At 44.2% G+C, this 18,639-nt stretch overlaps 1 protein-coding gene across 1 annotated transcript in view; it reads right to left on the reverse strand.

Annotated features, from left to right (window-relative positions):
* Window positions 1-7,072: 7,072 nt before the first annotated feature.
* TPCN1 (two pore segment channel 1) overlaps window positions 7,073-18,639 on the reverse strand; it is a 44,539-nt gene continuing 32,972 nt past the window's right edge. Inside the window, exons 21-27 of the mRNA XM_079957340.1 lie at window positions 18,202-18,317; window positions 16,328-16,374; window positions 15,653-15,721; window positions 14,813-14,897; window positions 13,650-13,786; window positions 11,608-11,688; window positions 7,073-9,677 (exon numbers count right to left, since the gene is read on the reverse strand). Of these exons, the coding sequence (XP_079813466.1) occupies window positions 9,558-9,677; window positions 11,608-11,688; window positions 13,650-13,786; window positions 14,813-14,897; window positions 15,653-15,721; window positions 16,328-16,374; window positions 18,202-18,317 (655 nt within the window). The 3' untranslated portion in view covers window positions 7,073-9,557. The remainder of the gene's footprint in view (window positions 9,678-11,607; window positions 11,689-13,649; window positions 13,787-14,812; window positions 14,898-15,652; window positions 15,722-16,327; window positions 16,375-18,201; window positions 18,318-18,639) is intronic.

The raw sequence follows: 18,639 nt of genomic DNA on the forward strand, positions 1-18,639 counted from the left end.
CAGCTTAGTTCTTGAACATTTTGGATCTTCAACACTGCAAACCCGGAAGTGAGTGTTCCAGTTTGCGAAGTATGTTTGGAAGCCGAACGTCCGACGGGCCTTCTGCAGCTTCTAATTGGCTGCAGGAGCTTCCTGCAGCCAATCAGAAGCCACACATTGGTTTTCAAACGTTTTGGAAGTTGAACGGAGTTCCAGAACAGATTCCGTTCGCCTTCCAAGGTATGACTGTACTATGAAATGAGTGAAGCTTAAGCTCCAGGGCCCCTAATCCCTGAGGGGCCCCTGAAATGACTTTAATCCACATTGCTTAACATTTTCGGGTTTAAAGACCCAATTTGAGTCGCCCAACTCAAATGGATTAATTTTTTGTTGTATATATTTCAACAGTTCCAAAGTTTGAGAGTCGGTAGCACAGATGTTGTACAGTTGGAGTGAAAGGGTACAGCAATTTTAAGCAAAACAGAGATTTAGCCATTAATGTATTTTTCCCCCTTTAATGTGGTGATCTGTCATGGACCAACCTCATTGAAGAGATAACAGTGGTTACCCAGACCTCCTTGCTGGTTACGAAGGAGTCCCCCTGACTGCAGGCAGCCCAGCTGAATGTCATTGGTGGTCACTGAGTGCTGTGAGTTTTTTGGAAGTGGGATGGAAAACATGGGAATGGACTAGAGGCTGGGACAGGAACAATTCCAGGCTGCAACGTTGTAGTGGATTCAGCAGAAATGCTCCCATTTGTTACCCAAATTCACACACCACACATTTAAAAGCACTATGGTGGCACTTCTAAGCAGTCATGTCTTCCCCAAGAATTCTGGGAGCTGTAGTTTCTTAATAGTGCCGAAAGTTCTTAGGAGAACCCCTTATTCCTTTCCGAGAGCAACAATTCTGAGAGCGGTTTAACAGTCAATTCCTCTTCACAGGGAAGCTTGGGAATTGTAGCTCTGGGAGTGGAATAAGGGCCTCCTCACAACTTTCAGTACCCTTAATAAAATTCTTTTTTTGGAGGGGGGAGCTCCATAACTGTTTAAAGTGGTATCATAGTGCTTTAAATGAATGGTGCCAATGTGGTCGTCGTCTGGCAAATGGGTTTGGTCAGTATTTCATGCCCCCCCCCAACCCTCCTCTTTTGCCAGATGTGGTCTAAATGCAAGGGCGCCATAGCTATTCCACTTTCCATGCTCATAAGTTACTGGCCTCCAACCTTGTGTGTCGTTTCTGGTTTCTGTCAAAACTCTCACTAGGAACATTGGATGCCTTTTTCTGCCTTTCAGAAATGTATTTATTCTTGGCCTCTCCCCCCCCACCCCCTTCACCATTGTGCCAGGAAACTTCTTGGCTTTCATATCCAAGGCTGCTTCTGCACAGAAGTAGACCCATTGAAGTCATCAAACAGAACTCACTTAGCTCCATTCATTTCAATGGGGCTGCTTTCAGTAGAGCTTGTGTTGGATGTAGCTGCTTATATCTTTTAACGTGCTCAGAGGCATTCCTTTAAGAATATCTGGGCTGAGTGGGGCGTCTGCATCATCCCAGCCTTTGATCATTTCCATTCAAAAAGCGGGGAGGAATGCTGGCTGAATCATTAAGGCTGCAATCCTAACCTCATTTTACCTAGGAGCAAGCCCCATTGAATTAAGACTTACTTCTACGTAGACGTGGATCGGATTAGCTGCTTTGCTCTCTGGAGGGTTTTTTGGGAGGTGGAAATGATGCCCTTTGAGAACTCAGATTATAGCCCAGGGTACAACTACAGACTGCAAAAGTTGTGGCATCATGAGCATGTTTGCACAACCTGAGGCACTTGTGTGTGTTGTGGCCTGCTGTGTTATTGTCACTTCCCCCCCCACACACACACTTTTTTTGCAGCAAACCCATTTATTTTGTTTCATTCCGGGCCGGCAAAATTGTAAGCTGAGTTTGCACAAGTGCATCTTGCTGCATGTGATTTGATGACTCGCTGCTGATTTCCAGTCACTTCCATCCTGGGAGCCAGAGGCATGACGAGGCAGTTTTATTCCTGGGATCAGCTCTTGACCAATGTGCCGCAGGATCACACAAGCTTTTCAGCACCCGTGTTGAGCAACAGGAAGTCTGGGAGCCTTGCACAGTTGGCCAGCTTGGTTAATCCACCCAGACGGTGGGACTGGACAAAGACGTCCCAAAAAGCTTTCCCCTGTCCCGTTGTTCCTCAAAAAAAGGGCCCTGCCGGTTTCTCTCCGTTGGGCAATTCTGTCTGCTGGTATCCGATCTCAGAATGTTTCATTCATCAGTGTTTGGAAACCTAGAACTTTTCCCACTACCTTGTTTTAACTTGCCTCATTCAGAGTGACACAATGGGAAAACCACAGAGAATGTCTCAATGGTTACAGCTAGTAGGTTCTTTGGAGGTGGAGAACTGGACATGGGCAGCGCTTTAAGTCCTGCTGTGCAACACAAGAACTCAAAGGCAAAAGGAAAACTGGATAGCAAACTCCATCCAGCTAACTTAGGGTGCTTCTGAATACCAGTTGCTAGGAAACCACAGGACAGAAAGTGCTTTCATGCTCAGGTCCTGGCTGCCAGTGTCGCACTGGGACATCTGGGCGGCCCTTGATGCTATACTAGATATGCCACTGGTCTCATCCAGCAGGCTTCTCTTATGCTATTTTACTCATAAGTATCTTCCTTGGCATTCAATTATTATTTATGGCCTGTGGTTTGGGAATACAGTCATACCTTGGTTCTTGAACTTAATCCATTCCGGAAGTCTGTTTGACTCCCGAAACTGTTCAAAAACTAAGGTGCAGCTTCCGATTGGCTGCAGGAGCTTCCGGCACTGAAGTTGAAGCCACATCAGATGTTCAGCTTCCAAAAAACGTTCGAAAACTGGACCACTTACTTCCAGGTTTTCAGCACTCCGGAGCCAATTTGTTCGACAAAAAAGCCATTCGAGAACTAAGGTATGACTGTATCCATTTCCAAGTGTTTCTCTATGATGGGGATGAAGGAACCTGCGGGCCCTCCAGGTGTTTCTGGACCTCAACTCCCATCATTCTTCTCTGCTGGCCGTGCTGTGAGGGCCTGATGGGAGTTGAAGTCCCAACAGCCTCTGGAAGGCCACTGGTTTCCTCCATCCCTGCTCTAGGAAGTCATCTCACTAGTATCGCTATTAGGTTTAAATGTTACTAACCAGAAGCAATAGACCCAGGTGGTGGGGTGGTGGATGACCTCTGGTCCTCTAGCTATTTGCTGAACTACAACTCCCATCAGCCCCTAGCCCATTGACCATGCTTGCCAGGGCTGATGGGAGCTATAGTTCAGGTATGTCTGAAGAGCTAAAGGTTCCTCACATCTACAGTAGACAAACTCATATATTGGGAAGAAGCTCTTAGTGGTATCACACTCCATTTATTCCTTACATTGGTGTACCTGCAAACTACAAATTTTATCACTTGATGAAACATCAGCAATTTTAAAGATGTTTTAAAAAATCGATTCTGAGAGTTAAGGGGGAGAATAGATTAAATACATAAATCTTTATTACAGTAATCATATTTAGGAAACATCCAATAATGAACTTAGTAGGGCAAATCTTATAAAGTCTTCTTCAACATGTGCCAAATACATTTCAGAACAAAAGGTCTGCAAAGGCCTAAGATAGCATCAGGGAAACTAAATTACTTTTAGGGTCCACCTTATTTTTATGATTGCAAGTTGTTTAAATATGTTTTTAATTGTGTTTTAATATTGTAACCCTCCCAGGGACCTTAGGGTGAAGGTTGGGAAGGAAATGAATAAATAAATGTGATTTAGCTCTCTTTAAAAATGTCAGCGCGTCTTGGATAAATAATGACTAGCTGATACCAGTAGGCTTTGATTCAGATTTAACCTTCTCAAGACTTTGCAAGTTAATGCAGACATTTGGTAAGGCTGGAGTTTGCATTAGCATAATTAGGACTTGTAGGGACGCAGGTGGTGCTGGGGGTTAAAGCCTCAGCGCCTAGGACTTGCCGATCGAAAGGTCGGCGGTTCGAATCCCTGCGGCGGGGTGCGCTCCCGCTGCTCGGTCCCAGCGCCTGCCAACTTAGCAGTTCGAAAGCACCTCCGGGTGCAAGTAGATAAATAGGGACCGCTTACCAGCGGGAAGGTAAACGGCGTTTCCGTGTGCGGCTCTGGCTCGCCAGAGCAGCGATGTCACGCTGGCCACGTGACCCGGAAGTGTCTCCGGACAGCGCTGGCCCCTGGCCTCTTAAGTGAGATGGGCGCACAACCCCAGAGTCTGTCAAGACTGGCCCGTACGGGCAGGGGTACCTTTACCTTTACCTTAATTAGGACTTATTGAAATTGACAGTTTTCTTCAAGATTGATGTTTTCAATGGAAGTTTTGAAGTGTTTTGTTCTCTAAAGTTTTGTATGCAAGAGCCAAAACCAAGGTTGGGTTTTGTTTGCTTGTTTGTTTATCCTGGATTGGTAGGTGTTTTTTTGTTTGTTTTTAAAATGTTTTTAGCTATTTATCATTTTCTTTGTTTTACATGACACCATTGATGGAAGACATTTGTGGTGGAAAGTATTTGGCATATTCAAAACGTATACCATACAGGATTTATTACTGGAGTGTTTATCTGCATGGTGATGATTTTATTGTAACAAAGACATCTGTATTTTTATAATATTTCCTCCCCCTGTGATTTTCATTGCCAATTTGTTTTATAGCAACCATTTTGTACCTCAGTTGTTCTGTGCTCTTAAGCTCTGTGCACCTTCAAGTAGAACCATTCTCCGTTCTGAGGAGTTTTGCCAAGGAATCCTTCTGTGTCTGTGCAAACCCTATGCAGAAATTATCACATATAACCATTACCCAGAAACAAAGTCACTACAGGGTTGGCAAAGTGCTCTACGATAGGGTCCCTACTATGCCCACACTGTAGCACCATGGGAAATTAAAATGGCTGCCTACCCATCTGGTTTCTCAGGGCAGACATTAGTGCTGACAGATGCTGATGGAGCCCTGATAGCTGCTCCAGGGTACCAGCTGGTGCAAATGGCAGCCTGTACTTGAAGGACAGAAAGCTGGAAGGGTTTGCTGCTTTTATGTCAGTGTATACAAAGGCTCTTAAATCTGTCAGCTGGGAGAATCCTGAAATAATGGTAGTAGAAATCCTGAAGGAATCCCGATTGCTGCTCTCCATGCAATTTATTGTTTTTGGTGGGAGGTTTGTATTCAATGAAGTTCCTGCTCAGAGTAGGCCCAATGAAATTAACCTAAGTTAGGTATGTTCATTAACTTCAGTGGTTCTGCTTTCTGCCACCCAATGTTTCATCCCCACTGCATTCTGCTGTATCCCAAAATTGCAAATAGAGAGAGGACACATTTCTAAGTTGGAAGCTAAGCGACAGCAAACTTCTGTTTCAGGTCACATGTCCTCACCACTAATTGTAATGGATCCCAAACAACAGAGCAAGGTAGACTTCTTTTATGCTTAGGAGATTATACTTTTAAAACCCCTCTCGTTTTATGTAGCAAAGTGTAGCTTCGGACAAGTGTTGTCTCTATTTAACAAATCTACCTCAGAACGATAACACTGAAGAGAGAACTCGCCCTGAGCCATCGCTATGAATAATAATGGGTATAAGCTGTTACAGGTCTAGTTTGAGTGGCCAATTCTATTTGTTTGTTATTAAAAACCTACTGGAGGCAACTAAGCAGATTTTGGCCAGCTCTTTTTGTTGTTTCCCTTACAGCTGCGAGAAAGCTGTGCTTGAGGAATCTCCTTGGGGAGTGGGTTGTAAAAATTGCTTTGTTATATGAATTGTTGGTCCTGGGAGCTAGAGATTAGGGTTGTTATATGAAGCCAAGAGTTGCTGCAATCAATTTCTGGACCATGAACCCAAATGGATATGAGTTGTGTGCATCATTAAAAGTATACACAGCCAGGTTTTTTGAAGGAAAGTAGCCAGTGCTTTCTTGAATGTTGCTTGCTATTCTAAGGAATCTCCTTCAACCTTAAGACTTAACTGCATATCAGGCATTTATCAGGTGCCAATACGTGCAGTACTCTCCCTTCCTGTTAAACCCTTTTCTCTGCTCAGCACAGCATAACATCTGGTATGTTAATAAAGGCAAAACACAATTACTACTTCTTGTCTTCAGTGCTGTACTGGGGCTGGGGAACTTCAATGCTAGAGGCCAAATCAAACCTGTCTCCGGTCCACAGGAGTTTGTCCAGGCCACGCACCTCACTTTTACCACAGTTCCGACGCTGAAAGAGGATTTATGTGCAAGGAGTATGCAAACCATCAATAGTGTGTTGTGCATCAGCATACCATCCAGAATTTCTCTGATGAACATAAGGATGTCCTATTCCATATATTTTTTATTTAAACCCTGTCCATCTGGGTTGTTCCAGACACTCAGGGTGGCTTCCAACATATATAAAAACCATAATAAAACTATACAGGGCTGCCTTCAGATGACTTATCTCCTTGGCTCGGGGGTAGCATAACTCCATACCCTCCAACATTTCTCTGATGCAAATAGGAACTTCCTAAGGGGGATATGGGACATTCTGGAATCGAATCAGAAACCAGGATGGCTTCTGTAAATCCGGGGCTGTCCCTGGAAAATAGGGACACTTGGAGGGTCTGCATGAGCACTGTAGAGGAAGAGTTACTCTCCATAAAATGCCTAAGCTTGCTTAGTAGTGCTACTGTACAAAAGAAGAATTGAACAGCCCTTGCTTTTGGCTTACAAACTAAATAGAGGCAGTGACCAAAAACCACCTCCAATTTAGGAAAAGGGGGAAGGGTGGGGTGAACAGGTTCCGTAAGGAGGAGCTTTAAATGTAAGCAGACATGTAAGCAGATGGAAGGTGAAGGGAGACAAAGGCTTCTTAACACTTAGGTCTCTATTTTATTTTTTCTGTGAGTAGATGGCATGTGCAGTTGTGAAAACATGAAAGCTCTACATTTGGCTTGCATACTTCTTTGAAAAGAAGCACTCTTGCCACAGGAAGTGGTCTGTGCAGTTCAGTAGCTGTTTCACCTACCCCAACGCCCTTTGCAAATAAATGCAGAAAACAAAGAAGAAAGGAACGCTTTAAAAGTTTTATTAAATGTTCCTGTAAATATCTCTATAACACTGTTTCAGACGTCATCATTACAGTTGCCATACAAACTCGCAGCGAACAAAACCTCCCATCGTGTTATGTTCCTGCAAGTGATTGTCTTTGGAGTTAAGTGTTGGAGGAAGCCAAGGAGAAAAGACAAGTTAGAAGGTAGACTCGCTGAGGTTTGTTTTCCCTTCCATCCTGCAAGAAGCAGTTTCTGGAATTATCACTAGCTTATTCTGGTAAGGAGTTGGGGAGGGGGGCATATACAGTGCAAGTTGAGTGACAGGTCAGTTAGTTAGCAGTACAAGCATGTCTCGGTTCTGAAACCACAACAGCAATATTCTACAGAGAGCAATTGTGTTCCCTCAAAGCCTCAGACTCCAGCTTTGTAGAGCAGCAGAAACTGTACTCAGCTATTAGAAGAAAAACACTTTTTAAGAATAGTGGCCCCAAGTGTCTATAATCAGTGGAGGCGGCTGTTGGCCCAGATATATGCTGCACACAGGTTTGATCCTTAGTCTAGTTCAAGGGGTAGCCAACACGGCGCCCTCCATCTGTGGATGGGCTCCATTTCCCATCATCTCTGGCCATGCAGGGCTGATGGAGCTCACCCACATCTAGAGGCTGACACAATGGCTAGCCTTGGGCTAGTTAGTGGTCTAGTACACGAAGGGGCACAAAACTTCCATTTCACCATTACGAGGTCGGAATTTGCCTTCCATCAGCAAATAAGTTATATGCGCCCCCCCCAAAGGCAAGAGCAGCAATCACTGCTGGTTGATGTTTTCTGCAGTGCGTGAACCCCAAACTTCCACAGAACTCTCATCCTCATCTTAGGCAGCACTTGGTACTGCTGTACATATCCGATCTCTCCTTAAGGAAGGCTGGAACTGAGTTAAACAGGCATGGCTTCCCTGAGCAGGCCACTATCTGGGGTTTTAGAATCTGCCTAGAGGCAGGTGCTGCAAGACCAATGGTTGCTTCTGTCTCAAGGGAACATCTTCCCTGACCACCATAGGGAAAGCGCCTCATCTGTCTTCAGGACAGATCAGGTCAGCTGGGATTCTGCAAACACACGCTACGCTGTCTTACTTGTGGTAACACAGATTTGCTCAGAATAAGCCCTTATTCTTTTTAAAAAAACAACCAAAAAAACCCACCTGGGAAATAGCTTGGCTTATTATGAGCCTACTAAAGTTAAAATTGGACAAATAAAAGCACCTTCACACTTGTTTATCTTGCAGCAGGAAATTCTGTCTCTTCCCCTTTGCCTTCACTTTGTGCTGCTATGGCATACAGTCAAGAGGAGAAGGAAAGCTCCATTTCCCAGTGCTCCTGGGAATATTAACAGTTCACGGGGAGAAAGACCTGTCCCCCCTGCTTATAAGCAACAGAGTTTAGGTAGGTAGGTGGGAGGCATGGAATTCTTCTCCAGCTCAGAGTAACATCCTAAGCCGGGGAAGAATTTGGGAAGGCTGCAGTACCGTCACATTTGCGGCAAGCATTACATGTTGTCAAATGTTAGTATTGCAAACCAAAGGAGAACTCTGCTGCATCTCTGTTTACCTCTAGCGTGTGTGGTGGAGGGCTGTCAGACAGAGCCAACGGCTAATAAGGAGCTGGTAATTTTTTAAAAAAAATTAAATTGCAGCAAGTGATGATGATCAACCTGGACCCTGTTGTGCAGTGACTTCAGGATTACACCTTGGGTCAGTTTTCCTTCTTTCAAAGTTATTGCTTTTAACACATGCCCACAGGCTGAGCTGCTTCCACCACGACGAGCAGCCCTCTGCTAGTTGCAGTGGTAGGATTCCTTCATTCACCAGTTTCCAGGTTTCAGCCAGATTATGAGTAGAGGACTTCTGCCCAACAGGGAACAAACCTTGTTGGAGAAGGGAAAATGCTGTAGAGCCACAGCAGCTTATTGAACCATTATGGAGATGATGAGGACAGAACTGAACCTCAAAAGGGCAGTCCTGCTGAAAACTGGGCAGCCTAGTAACAGTTACAGACAGGCAAATTGTGGCAGTAAATGGTGGTGTTTTGTTTTTTCTGCTGATGCCAGCCACCCACTTCTGGGAGGCTGGAATGCCCGGGGGAAAGCAGCCTGATTGTATAACTTCCGCTGACTATTTTATCCAGCTGTACTGGGGAAAGATAGCCAAATTAACCCCAGGCTGCTTTACTCTAGACAAATCCCAGAAGCATTCACTGTGACTACCCTGTTAACCAGCCCCAGTCCCTTGCATAATGCCCAGCCATCTTGCAGTACTCTGGTTATGCCTTGAAGGCCCTAATACAGGGATGAGCTTTTGCAAAAGGGAGAGCCGAAACTCTCTTACACAAGAGCGCTAGGAGACCTTCTTCTGCCAGGCTACGCTATGCATTAATTTGAGACGTACTTTGCAAAGTAAGTAAACGGGGTGGTTAATGCATAGCAGACAAAGCAGCTTAGGTTAGCTGGGCTTAGATAATGGTCTGAGAGCGCTGGCGGAGGCCTGGAAACGGCGAGGGCTGAGGGAGCGACTGGTCATCCTGCCAGGGAAACTGCCTTTCTTCTTTCCTGGAGTGCTCTTCATACCACTCCTGTGGGGGGAACAATACTGGGATCATTTCATTTCCCACACCCACAACCTGCCCTCAAATCGTGAAGGTCTACAATGAATTGTGCACGAACCCAATATTCTGCTTGTAATAATAATAGCATTATTGTTGTTGTTGTTGTTATTCTTAAGCTCCATCATCTCAAGGCACATCACAACAAAAAACATTATAAAAAAACACAAAACACATAATAAAAATAAGAACAAAAACAAACCAATAATTTCCCTCCACAACACATTTAAAAGGTACCGTACTTTTCCATGTAGAATGGTACCTCCGGTTGCGGACGGGATCCGTTCCAGAGCTCCAGTCAGATCCCGAGGTTTCCACAACCAGAGGGACTGCTTCTGAGCATGGCACGGTAGAGCGCTTCTGCGCATGCGCACGTGGCGAAACCCTTCCGGGTTTGCCACTTTCACAACCCGACGTTTACATTACCCAAGGGTAACGTAAGCTAAGGTGCTACTGTATAAGACAGGGTTTTTTTTACTAAAAAATAATGGTAAAAAGGGGGGTAGTCTTATACACGGGGGCAATCTCCCCCAATTTTCTTAATTTTGAATCCCCCAAAATAGGTGGCCTCTTATACACGGTATGTCAATCAGCCAAAGGCCTGGTTAAAGAGGAATGTCTTCTCCTGGTGCCTAAAAGTGTATAATGAAGGCACCAGTTGAACTTCCCTAGGAAGAGCATACAACAAGTGTGGAGCCACTGCAGAAAAGGCCTTTTCTTGTGTTACCACCTTCTAGACATTTCATGAAGGAGGGCACACGAAGGAGGGTCTCAGAATATGACCTGAGGGTCCAGGTAGGTTCATATGGAGAGAGGCAGTCCTTGAGGTACAGTGGTGCCTCGCAAGACGAAATTAATTCGTTCTGCAAGTTTTTTTCGTCTTGCGAAGCACGGATTTTGGAAAAGCTTCAAAAATCACCAAAGTCTTCAAAAACCTCAAAAAAGGCTACCACACCGCGTGCTATGAGTTGCTCCTCGAAGTCAAGTCGCAACTGCACCCCCTGAATGCACCTTTTTCTTAACGGTTTTAAGAAAAAGGAAACAAACTTGCAAGACGTTTTCGTCTTGCGAAGCAAGCCCATAGGGAAATTCGTCTTGCGAAGCAACTCAAAAAACGAAAAACTCTTTCGTCTTGCAAGTTTTTCGTCTTACGAGGCATTCGTCTTGCGAGGTACCACTGTTATTGTGGTTCTGAGCCATTTATTGCCCATCCTTTACCTGAAGGTCCTAGGGCGCATTACAACATTAAGAACAGCTGGCTAGACTCCAACTCCCATCCGCCCCAGTGAGCATAGCCAATGGTCTGGGAAGATAGAAAGGCAGTGTAGCCCCAACAGCATGAGGCGAAGACAGAGTCCCCACCTCTGCTTTAAAGGTGTGCAGCTAGGGAAAGTTGCCCACTCTCCTAGACAGTATTTATTTGGAGCTGTGGTCTAAACCACTGAGCCTCTTGGGCTTGCCGGTCAGAAAGTCAGCAGTTTGAATCTCTGCGATGGGGTGAGCTCCCGTTGCTCGGTCCCAGCTCCTGCCAACATAGCAGTTCCAAAGCACGCCAAAAAGTGCAAGTAGATAAATAGGTACTGCTCCAGCGGGAAGGTAAACGGCGTTTCTGTGTGCTGCTTTGGTTTCGCTGTTCCGTTGTGACAGCAGCGGCTTAGTTATGTTGGCCACATGACCCGGAATAACTGTCTGTGGACAAATGTCTGCTCCCTCGGCCTGTAAAGTGAGATGAGCGTCGCAACCCCAGAGTTGTCTGCAACTGGACTTAACTGTCAGGGGTCTTTTACCTTTACCTTTTTTATGGGGCTGGCAGCACCTCCGAGAAGATCCCTGGGTCCATCAAGCTACAGGGACCATTGCATAACCATAACTAGGATGCGAGCAGTTTCACACATGTTACCTGTATCTCTTCCTCATACATTCTCATGCTTAAATCGCTTTTGGTCCTCGATCGCCGCCCCAGGAACAGCATGGACGTTTGCTAAAATGATGGAAGAGAAGCAGTAAGAGGAAGGAAGAAGGCAACTGCCTCTGAAGGGTGCCAGAGTTGGATCATAGTTAATACAGGTGCTGCTAGGAGCACACAGGGATCTCGCCACCAAGAGAGACCTGAGCACATATCTAACTTTATCTACAGGGAACTCAAGACAAATGCGCAACTGTGACCGCTGCAGGCTTTCTATCAGATAAGAGGAGATAAATTCTTGAAAATGGGGGGCATTTACGTCTTACACGATTTTATTCGGATTTGCATAAATTCATTTAATTTTAATATTAGTTAAAGCAAGAACAATCCTTTTAATTAAATGGAAACATTGCTGTGATTTGCTTAAAATTCAGCATTTAAACTTGTTCATGTTGAACCTTATTAAGATCAGAGTTAACTCCCAATGATGTTACCTTGTGCTATTTCCCTTCTGTTAAATGTTAGTTTTGGAATTTTCTGATGACTAGATACAAATAAATGAAACTGATGGTTGGAATCCGCAGGCCAAACAGGGGGACAGGTTTTGGTTTTTTCCTATGCAGCTCTGTGTGCATTTGGGGGCGGGGCATGTACACACTGTTAAGATGTGAATATTACACACCTACATGAGTTTGTCAGGAAGCTGAAGTTATGGGAACCTGGTGCCTGTAGTGGGAATTATAGTATATGCTTGATAGATAGCCTACATGTGAAGCGATCAGTGTTCAAAACTGAGATATGAAAGCTAGGAGCTAAATGGCACCTGAAACCTAGGTTATGGGCGCAACAATGAAATGTCTAGGTGCACTTTTATATAAAATATTATGTTCATTCTTCACATGGTCTAGTCTTTCCCCTGCCTACCCCCCCTATTATTCTTAAGAGGGTCTCTTCTCCAGTCTTCAGAGAGTAGCTGGAAGTGGGGAGGCAAAAAAGGTCCTCCTTTCCTTCCACTCTGCAGTTTTAACCAGAAATCTGAGGCACAGTACTGTGCTCAGAGCTCAGAAACTGCTTGTGGTAATGAAATTCCGTCTCTAAATTTGCCTAGAACAATGGAGGTTTCGAATGCTGGAAGGGATGTAAAAACAAGTACGTGAAATTATATTGTTAGGAGAATCTGCTTACTCCAACTGTAAAATGGTGTTGAGAACATTTGTGGAAGAAAAACTCAGCCTCGGGCTAGTTTAATAGAGGATGCATCCTGTTCTTCTGAACTAGGCATCTAGCCTGTATAATGCAGGCATGATTGTCCTCTGATAATGGGACTTAATTTCTACACCTGTGTAAAGCTAAGGTGAGGGAATGCCTCTCTATATAATCCTGTGTAAAATAAAGGTTTGGGGACTCCACTTTTGTGAGTCCCCAAGCAGCCACTGCTATGACTAAGGGCAAACGAAGTTGCCATAAACATCACAATGGTGTGGTTATTTGAAGAAATCTACTACAGTGGTACTTCAGGTTAAGTACTTAATTCATTCCGGAGGTCCGTTCTTAACCTGAAACTGTTCTTAACCTGAAGCACCACTTTAGCTAATGGGGCCTCCTGCTGCTGCCGCACCGTCGGAGCACGATTTCTGTTCTCATCCCGAAGCAAAGTTCTGAACCCGAGGTACTATTTCCGGGTTAGCGGAGTCTGTAACCTGAAGTGTATGTAACCTGAAGCGTATGTAACCTGAGGTACCATTGTACATGCTTATTGTGGCATTCCAGTGTGTGCATCTCCACCCCCCCCCCACCCCCCAATAATCTGTGCTGGAAAAATATGCAAGATGTGAAGCGTGGGGGAATCTGAATTGCTCTGTTACCTTCCTCTTCAAGGACCAGTGGCCACAGAGGGATACCCTCTAGCATTCTAAATCAGAAGTAACTTCAGTCTTATCATTCTGAACAAGACCAGCCAAGTGGCGGCGAGGTGAGAGAGGAGACCTGGAAAGTAGCAAACAGAAGATGCTGGAATTCCAGTCCCCATTACTCACCCTGTGCCTGTCCATCTGGGAAATGACCTTGAGCAGCTGGCTGGCAGCCGAGGCAATGCAGTTCCTTCCATATAGCTCTGCGACAGCTGTCAGTTCTTCCTTGGAGACTTCTCTCTCGAAAACAATGCCCATGTCTTCTGCAGAGGAGAAAGGCAAGGACAAGGCTTGTCTGGGTAACGGAAGGGGAAAGTGGCAAGGAAACTTCAGGCAAAATCAGGCCTGCCCAAGCCTCTTTGACTTGGCCCACAGGGCCATTTTGGGCAAGCCACGCACGCCCACCGGGCCATACACATGACGTCATCACACAGCGCCCAGCGGGGGGAGGCGGAGTTCAAAACGTGGCTGCAGAGGAAGAATGGGGGAGCTCGCTCACAAGGCATCCATAATGTGATGCTTCATTGCTGAAGAATTTTGGCTTGACATTTGGGGGACCTGATATATGATGACATCAGGCGACTGCTAGTCCTGCCTGCCTGTCCCGTGTGGCCCATAGAAGGCCAATGGCTGTTGGATAAAAAAAAAAAGGCTCAAAAGTGCTTCCACACCCATTCAATGCCCCTAGAGTGGTACCTCGGGTTAAGTATTTAATTCATTCCGGAGGTCTGTTCTTAACCTGAAACTGTTCTTAACCTGAAGCACCACCTTAGCTAATGGGACCTCCTGCTGCCACTGCGCTGCCAGAGCACGATTTCTGTTCTCATCCTGAAGCAAAGTTCTTACTATTTCTGGGTTAGCAGAGTCTGTAACCTGAAGCATATGTAACCTGAAGTGTATGTAACCCGAGGTACCACTGTAGTCCCAATCTTTCAGCAGGCACTGTTGCTTTTAATGTACAGAATCTTTTGAAGGCACTTTTAAAAAGTTGATTCCTGCTGTGACTCCTAAAACACAGGAGGTTGGACTTGATAAAACTTGGGAGTCCCTTTCAGCTCTACAGGTCTATGATTGTATGACAGGCCTGTTCATTTGTTTCCACTCTCTTAGGATGAGCCAGCCCCTTTAACGATTATTCTGCATTGTTTTTACAGTTTTTTATGCTTTTTGCACTCACACGTTTATTTATGTTTTGTGCATCATTTTGATATGGTGCCTGGGAGGTGGTCTGAAAACATTATTATAAATAAGGAAGGAAACAAACAGGTTGCAAGGGTGACCCCACTGACCTCCTGAATCTTGGTTCTTCCGGCTATAGTTCATACGGAACACGAACGCCTCCAATATAAAGGCTACAATTATTGTCATCACCACCTGTGGGGGAAGGAAAAGGTCGGTGCAATGCAAAAACAGCTCACCCAAATTATTTATTTCGCTGCTCTACTCCAGCTGGCTTATGGAGTAGGGTAAGGTGACAGTTCAGTCACTGGAGGTTAGCACAATGTAGCGCACTCTGAGCTTTGGGAACAAACCAGGCTATAGATCATGGTTTCCCAAACTTGGGTCTCCAGCTGTTTTTGGACTACAATTCCCATCATCCCTGGGCCAATGGTCCTACTAGTCAAGGATAATAATAATAATAATAATAATAATAATAATAATAATAAATACCCTGCCCATCTGGCTGGGTTTCCCCAGCCACTCTGGGTGGTTCCCAACAGAGGACTAAAAACAGAATGAAACTTCAAACATTAAAAACTTCCCTTCAGATGTCTTCTAAATAATAAGAATGGGAGTTGTAGTCCAAAAACAGCTGGAGACCCAAGTTTGCTCTAGGATCAACCATAAATGATGCTACAACCCTTCATCAGATGACCATGAATCAAAAAGGAAAGTTTGACTGCTTTGCTGGCAAACTATATTTCTGGTCCTTGGGAGTGACTGTGAAGGCTACAGAACAGGGCAGGGAGCATGTGGCCCTGCTGAATTTGCGGGATTACAGCTCCCATCAACCCTGACCATTGTGTGGAGTCCAACAACGCCTGGAGGCCCCAACCCCTGCACCACAACATACAGACTGTAGCCACAGGACTGCTTCACAAAATAGCGCAGTTGGCAACTCCACTTACCATGGTCACAATATAGAAAATCATGAAATAGAGGCGGCTCCAGTGCGAAGTCTCTGATGTCACCCCTTCCTGAAAAGGAAAATATTGCCAGTTTTAATTTCTTAGCGCAGAAAGCATTGTTCCGATGTGCAGAGAGCTTTCCTATTCTGATTGGTTCAGGAGGATTCTAGAAGGTTTATTTCTATGTGAGAGAAACAGGAAAGAGGTTTCTGATGTTTCGGTTATTCCTTCTGGGAAGCTGAGTACAGCTGGTTTAAACTGGTTCTGTTATGTTTCTGTCAAGGTCGTACTGACTATAATAGTCAGGCCAGTAGGAGCCTGGGTCTCACTCACTTAACTTTCTCTTTCTATCTCTTCTCACACTCATTTCATCCCCTCAATGGGTGAACTGAGGGACACTAATTCAAGTTCGCCCAGTGGACTTTAGGCTCTCTTGAGAGTGACGGGTTTGAACCCAGGTCTTCCCAGCATTAGTATAGCGTTTCTACCAGCATCATATTGCGCTGGCTCCCTCTACTTTTCACTTCCATGTGCCCATTTGTTTGGCATATTCCCTGTAATGACCAATGGCCAGTGATGAACCAGTGCACAGTAGCGCAGACACCAAGGAATCAATCACAAGCCACATTATTACAGAAGAAATCTCCTGGCAGGGAGCGGCAGAGTGCTACTTACCATGATGATGTACCAGTCATTGACGACTGTCAACTCAAACAGGGTAACTGCAAAAAGGAAAAAAAGACGGAAAGAACAAACACTTGTATGGTCACTGCTGTGGCTCAGTTCCCCCTCAGCAGTCATGAATTTGGGGGCTATGTGAAACTGGAACACTGGGTCACTTCCTGCGAATGGACCTTCTTGGGCGAAAGTGAGCCAATCGCACGTGGTGAATCGGGGATCACTGCCCAGCTGAGAACTGAGCACTAGGCCATTATCTCTGATTGGCCATGTGTGGCTGGCTCACTAGCCAATCAAGGAAAGCAACAGGGGCAGCCATCATGGAGATGGTCCATGTTTCTGAACAACTCCCAGGCTGGGCCGGTTTTGCAGGAATCATGTACAGTCGTCCCTTGGTTCTCGAATTTAATCCATTCCGGGAGTCTGTTCGACTCCCAAAACAATTAGAAAACCAAGGCGCAGCCAATCGGAAGCCGCGGAAGCCACGTCAGACGTTCAGCTTCCAAAAAACGTTCACAAACTGGAACACAAAAAATGTTCGCAAACCAGGTTTAGGACATTTGGGAGCCGATTTGTTCAACAACTAAGACGTTCGACTTCCAAGGTACGACTGTATAGACTCCTGCTGCCAAGTAATCTATGTAGATTAGCCTTCTCCAACCAGATGTGTCCCAGATGTATTGAGACTACAATTCCCATCAGACCTAGGCAGCACAGTTGATGGGAGAAGGAATCTAAGTCTAGACTAGGGGTGGACCGAGCAGAGCTCAATCATAGGTCTGCTCCATCCCACTTTGTGCATTTTTTAAAGAATGTATGAAAATTCTACATTTAAATTATATGCATCTTGTCTGCATTGTTTTATGAGAAGATAAAATCTGCACTCCTGCTTGGAGCTGCATTCCGAACTGCAATTCAGCTTGGGAGTGCTGGATTGGGCTGATCCACTGCAAAAAGCAGACTAAACAAATTCTCCCTCCATCCTGAGCTGGTATTGGTTTATCCTACTTAACCAGAAGCTGGTGGTGGGAAAGGCCAAAGGAAAATCGTAAGCCAGCACAACATACCCGGTAATCTGTACCTCAAAGGCAGGGTGGATTTGATTTAAATCAAATCGATTTAAATCACTAGTCAGCAAGACTTTATCTAAATCATTTTTTTTAGACAAAGACTCATTCTTGCTCGTATAATCTTAATATTTACAACCAGACAAAGGTTTCATTTTTGGAATAATAAATTTTCAGAGTACTTTTTACAGCTATATCAAAAATTACTGATTTGGTTATACTATTCGAAATACATTGACCGATAATTATGAAATTATTGTGAGGTTTAATAAGTTAACTGTTTATATTTGGATAACTTTTCCAAATTACTTTACTTTATTGGAAGGATAAAAATAATCATTTCCTTAATAACAATTTAAACAATTTATTTAACTAAAACAATAACATTAGACATATAACAATAACATATGTATCCATGTTTGCTAACTGATGTGGTTAAACGATATTTTTTTTAAAAAAAACTAAGTTTTAGCACACATGAAAAACTTAAAACAAATCCTTATTTCCTGATAAATAGCCTTTGGACTATAATGTAACTTAAACAGAAAACTGTATTCAGAAAGATTTTTCCTCCAAAAACATTTTATTTAAAAAATCCAATTTAAATAAAAAAAAACCCTGAGTTAAATAAAAAAATCTGATTTAATTTTTTTAAAAATCTGATTTTAATTTTTTTTTTTTAATCGTTGATTTTTATTCACGCTGCTCACGGGCAGCAACAGTCTCTTGCAGAAGTCCCTACCAAATTCCCCAGCGGCATTTCCTGGCTACATCAGCAGAGGGCGCTTGGATTTGTGCTCTTACCAAAACTGTTCAAAACATTGTCGAAGTTGTTGAGATAGTAGTAGCCTTCTTCCATCACTGTCCTGTTTCCCACGGTGTGGTTGACCCAGCGATAGGAATCTGCCACCGTGCTGGCACTGAGCGGAGAAGCAGGTACAAAATGTTTTTGTGAACTATTTTTTTTAAAAAAAATACTATAGTCAAATGAAATCACAGGCAGGATTTGAGATAAAAGCAGGGGGAGAAAAATGATAAAATGATTGTAACAGAGAAACTTTGTGTAGTAGATAAAAGATACAATGCAGTAGAAAGGGTCTGAGTAAAAACACTGCGGAAATGGGGGCAGGAATGAATTGATGAAACAATGCAACTATTTGGTATGAAGGTTATTGTGAAAATGTTTGAAATAATAATAATAAATAATATTACAAAATGGCTCACAGTAGCTTGAAAATATAC

The sequence above is a fragment of the Podarcis cretensis genome (assembly GCF_951804945.1).
Source record: "Podarcis cretensis genome assembly, chromosome: 16".
Taxonomy (NCBI): Eukaryota; Metazoa; Chordata; class Lepidosauria; order Squamata; family Lacertidae; genus Podarcis; species Podarcis cretensis.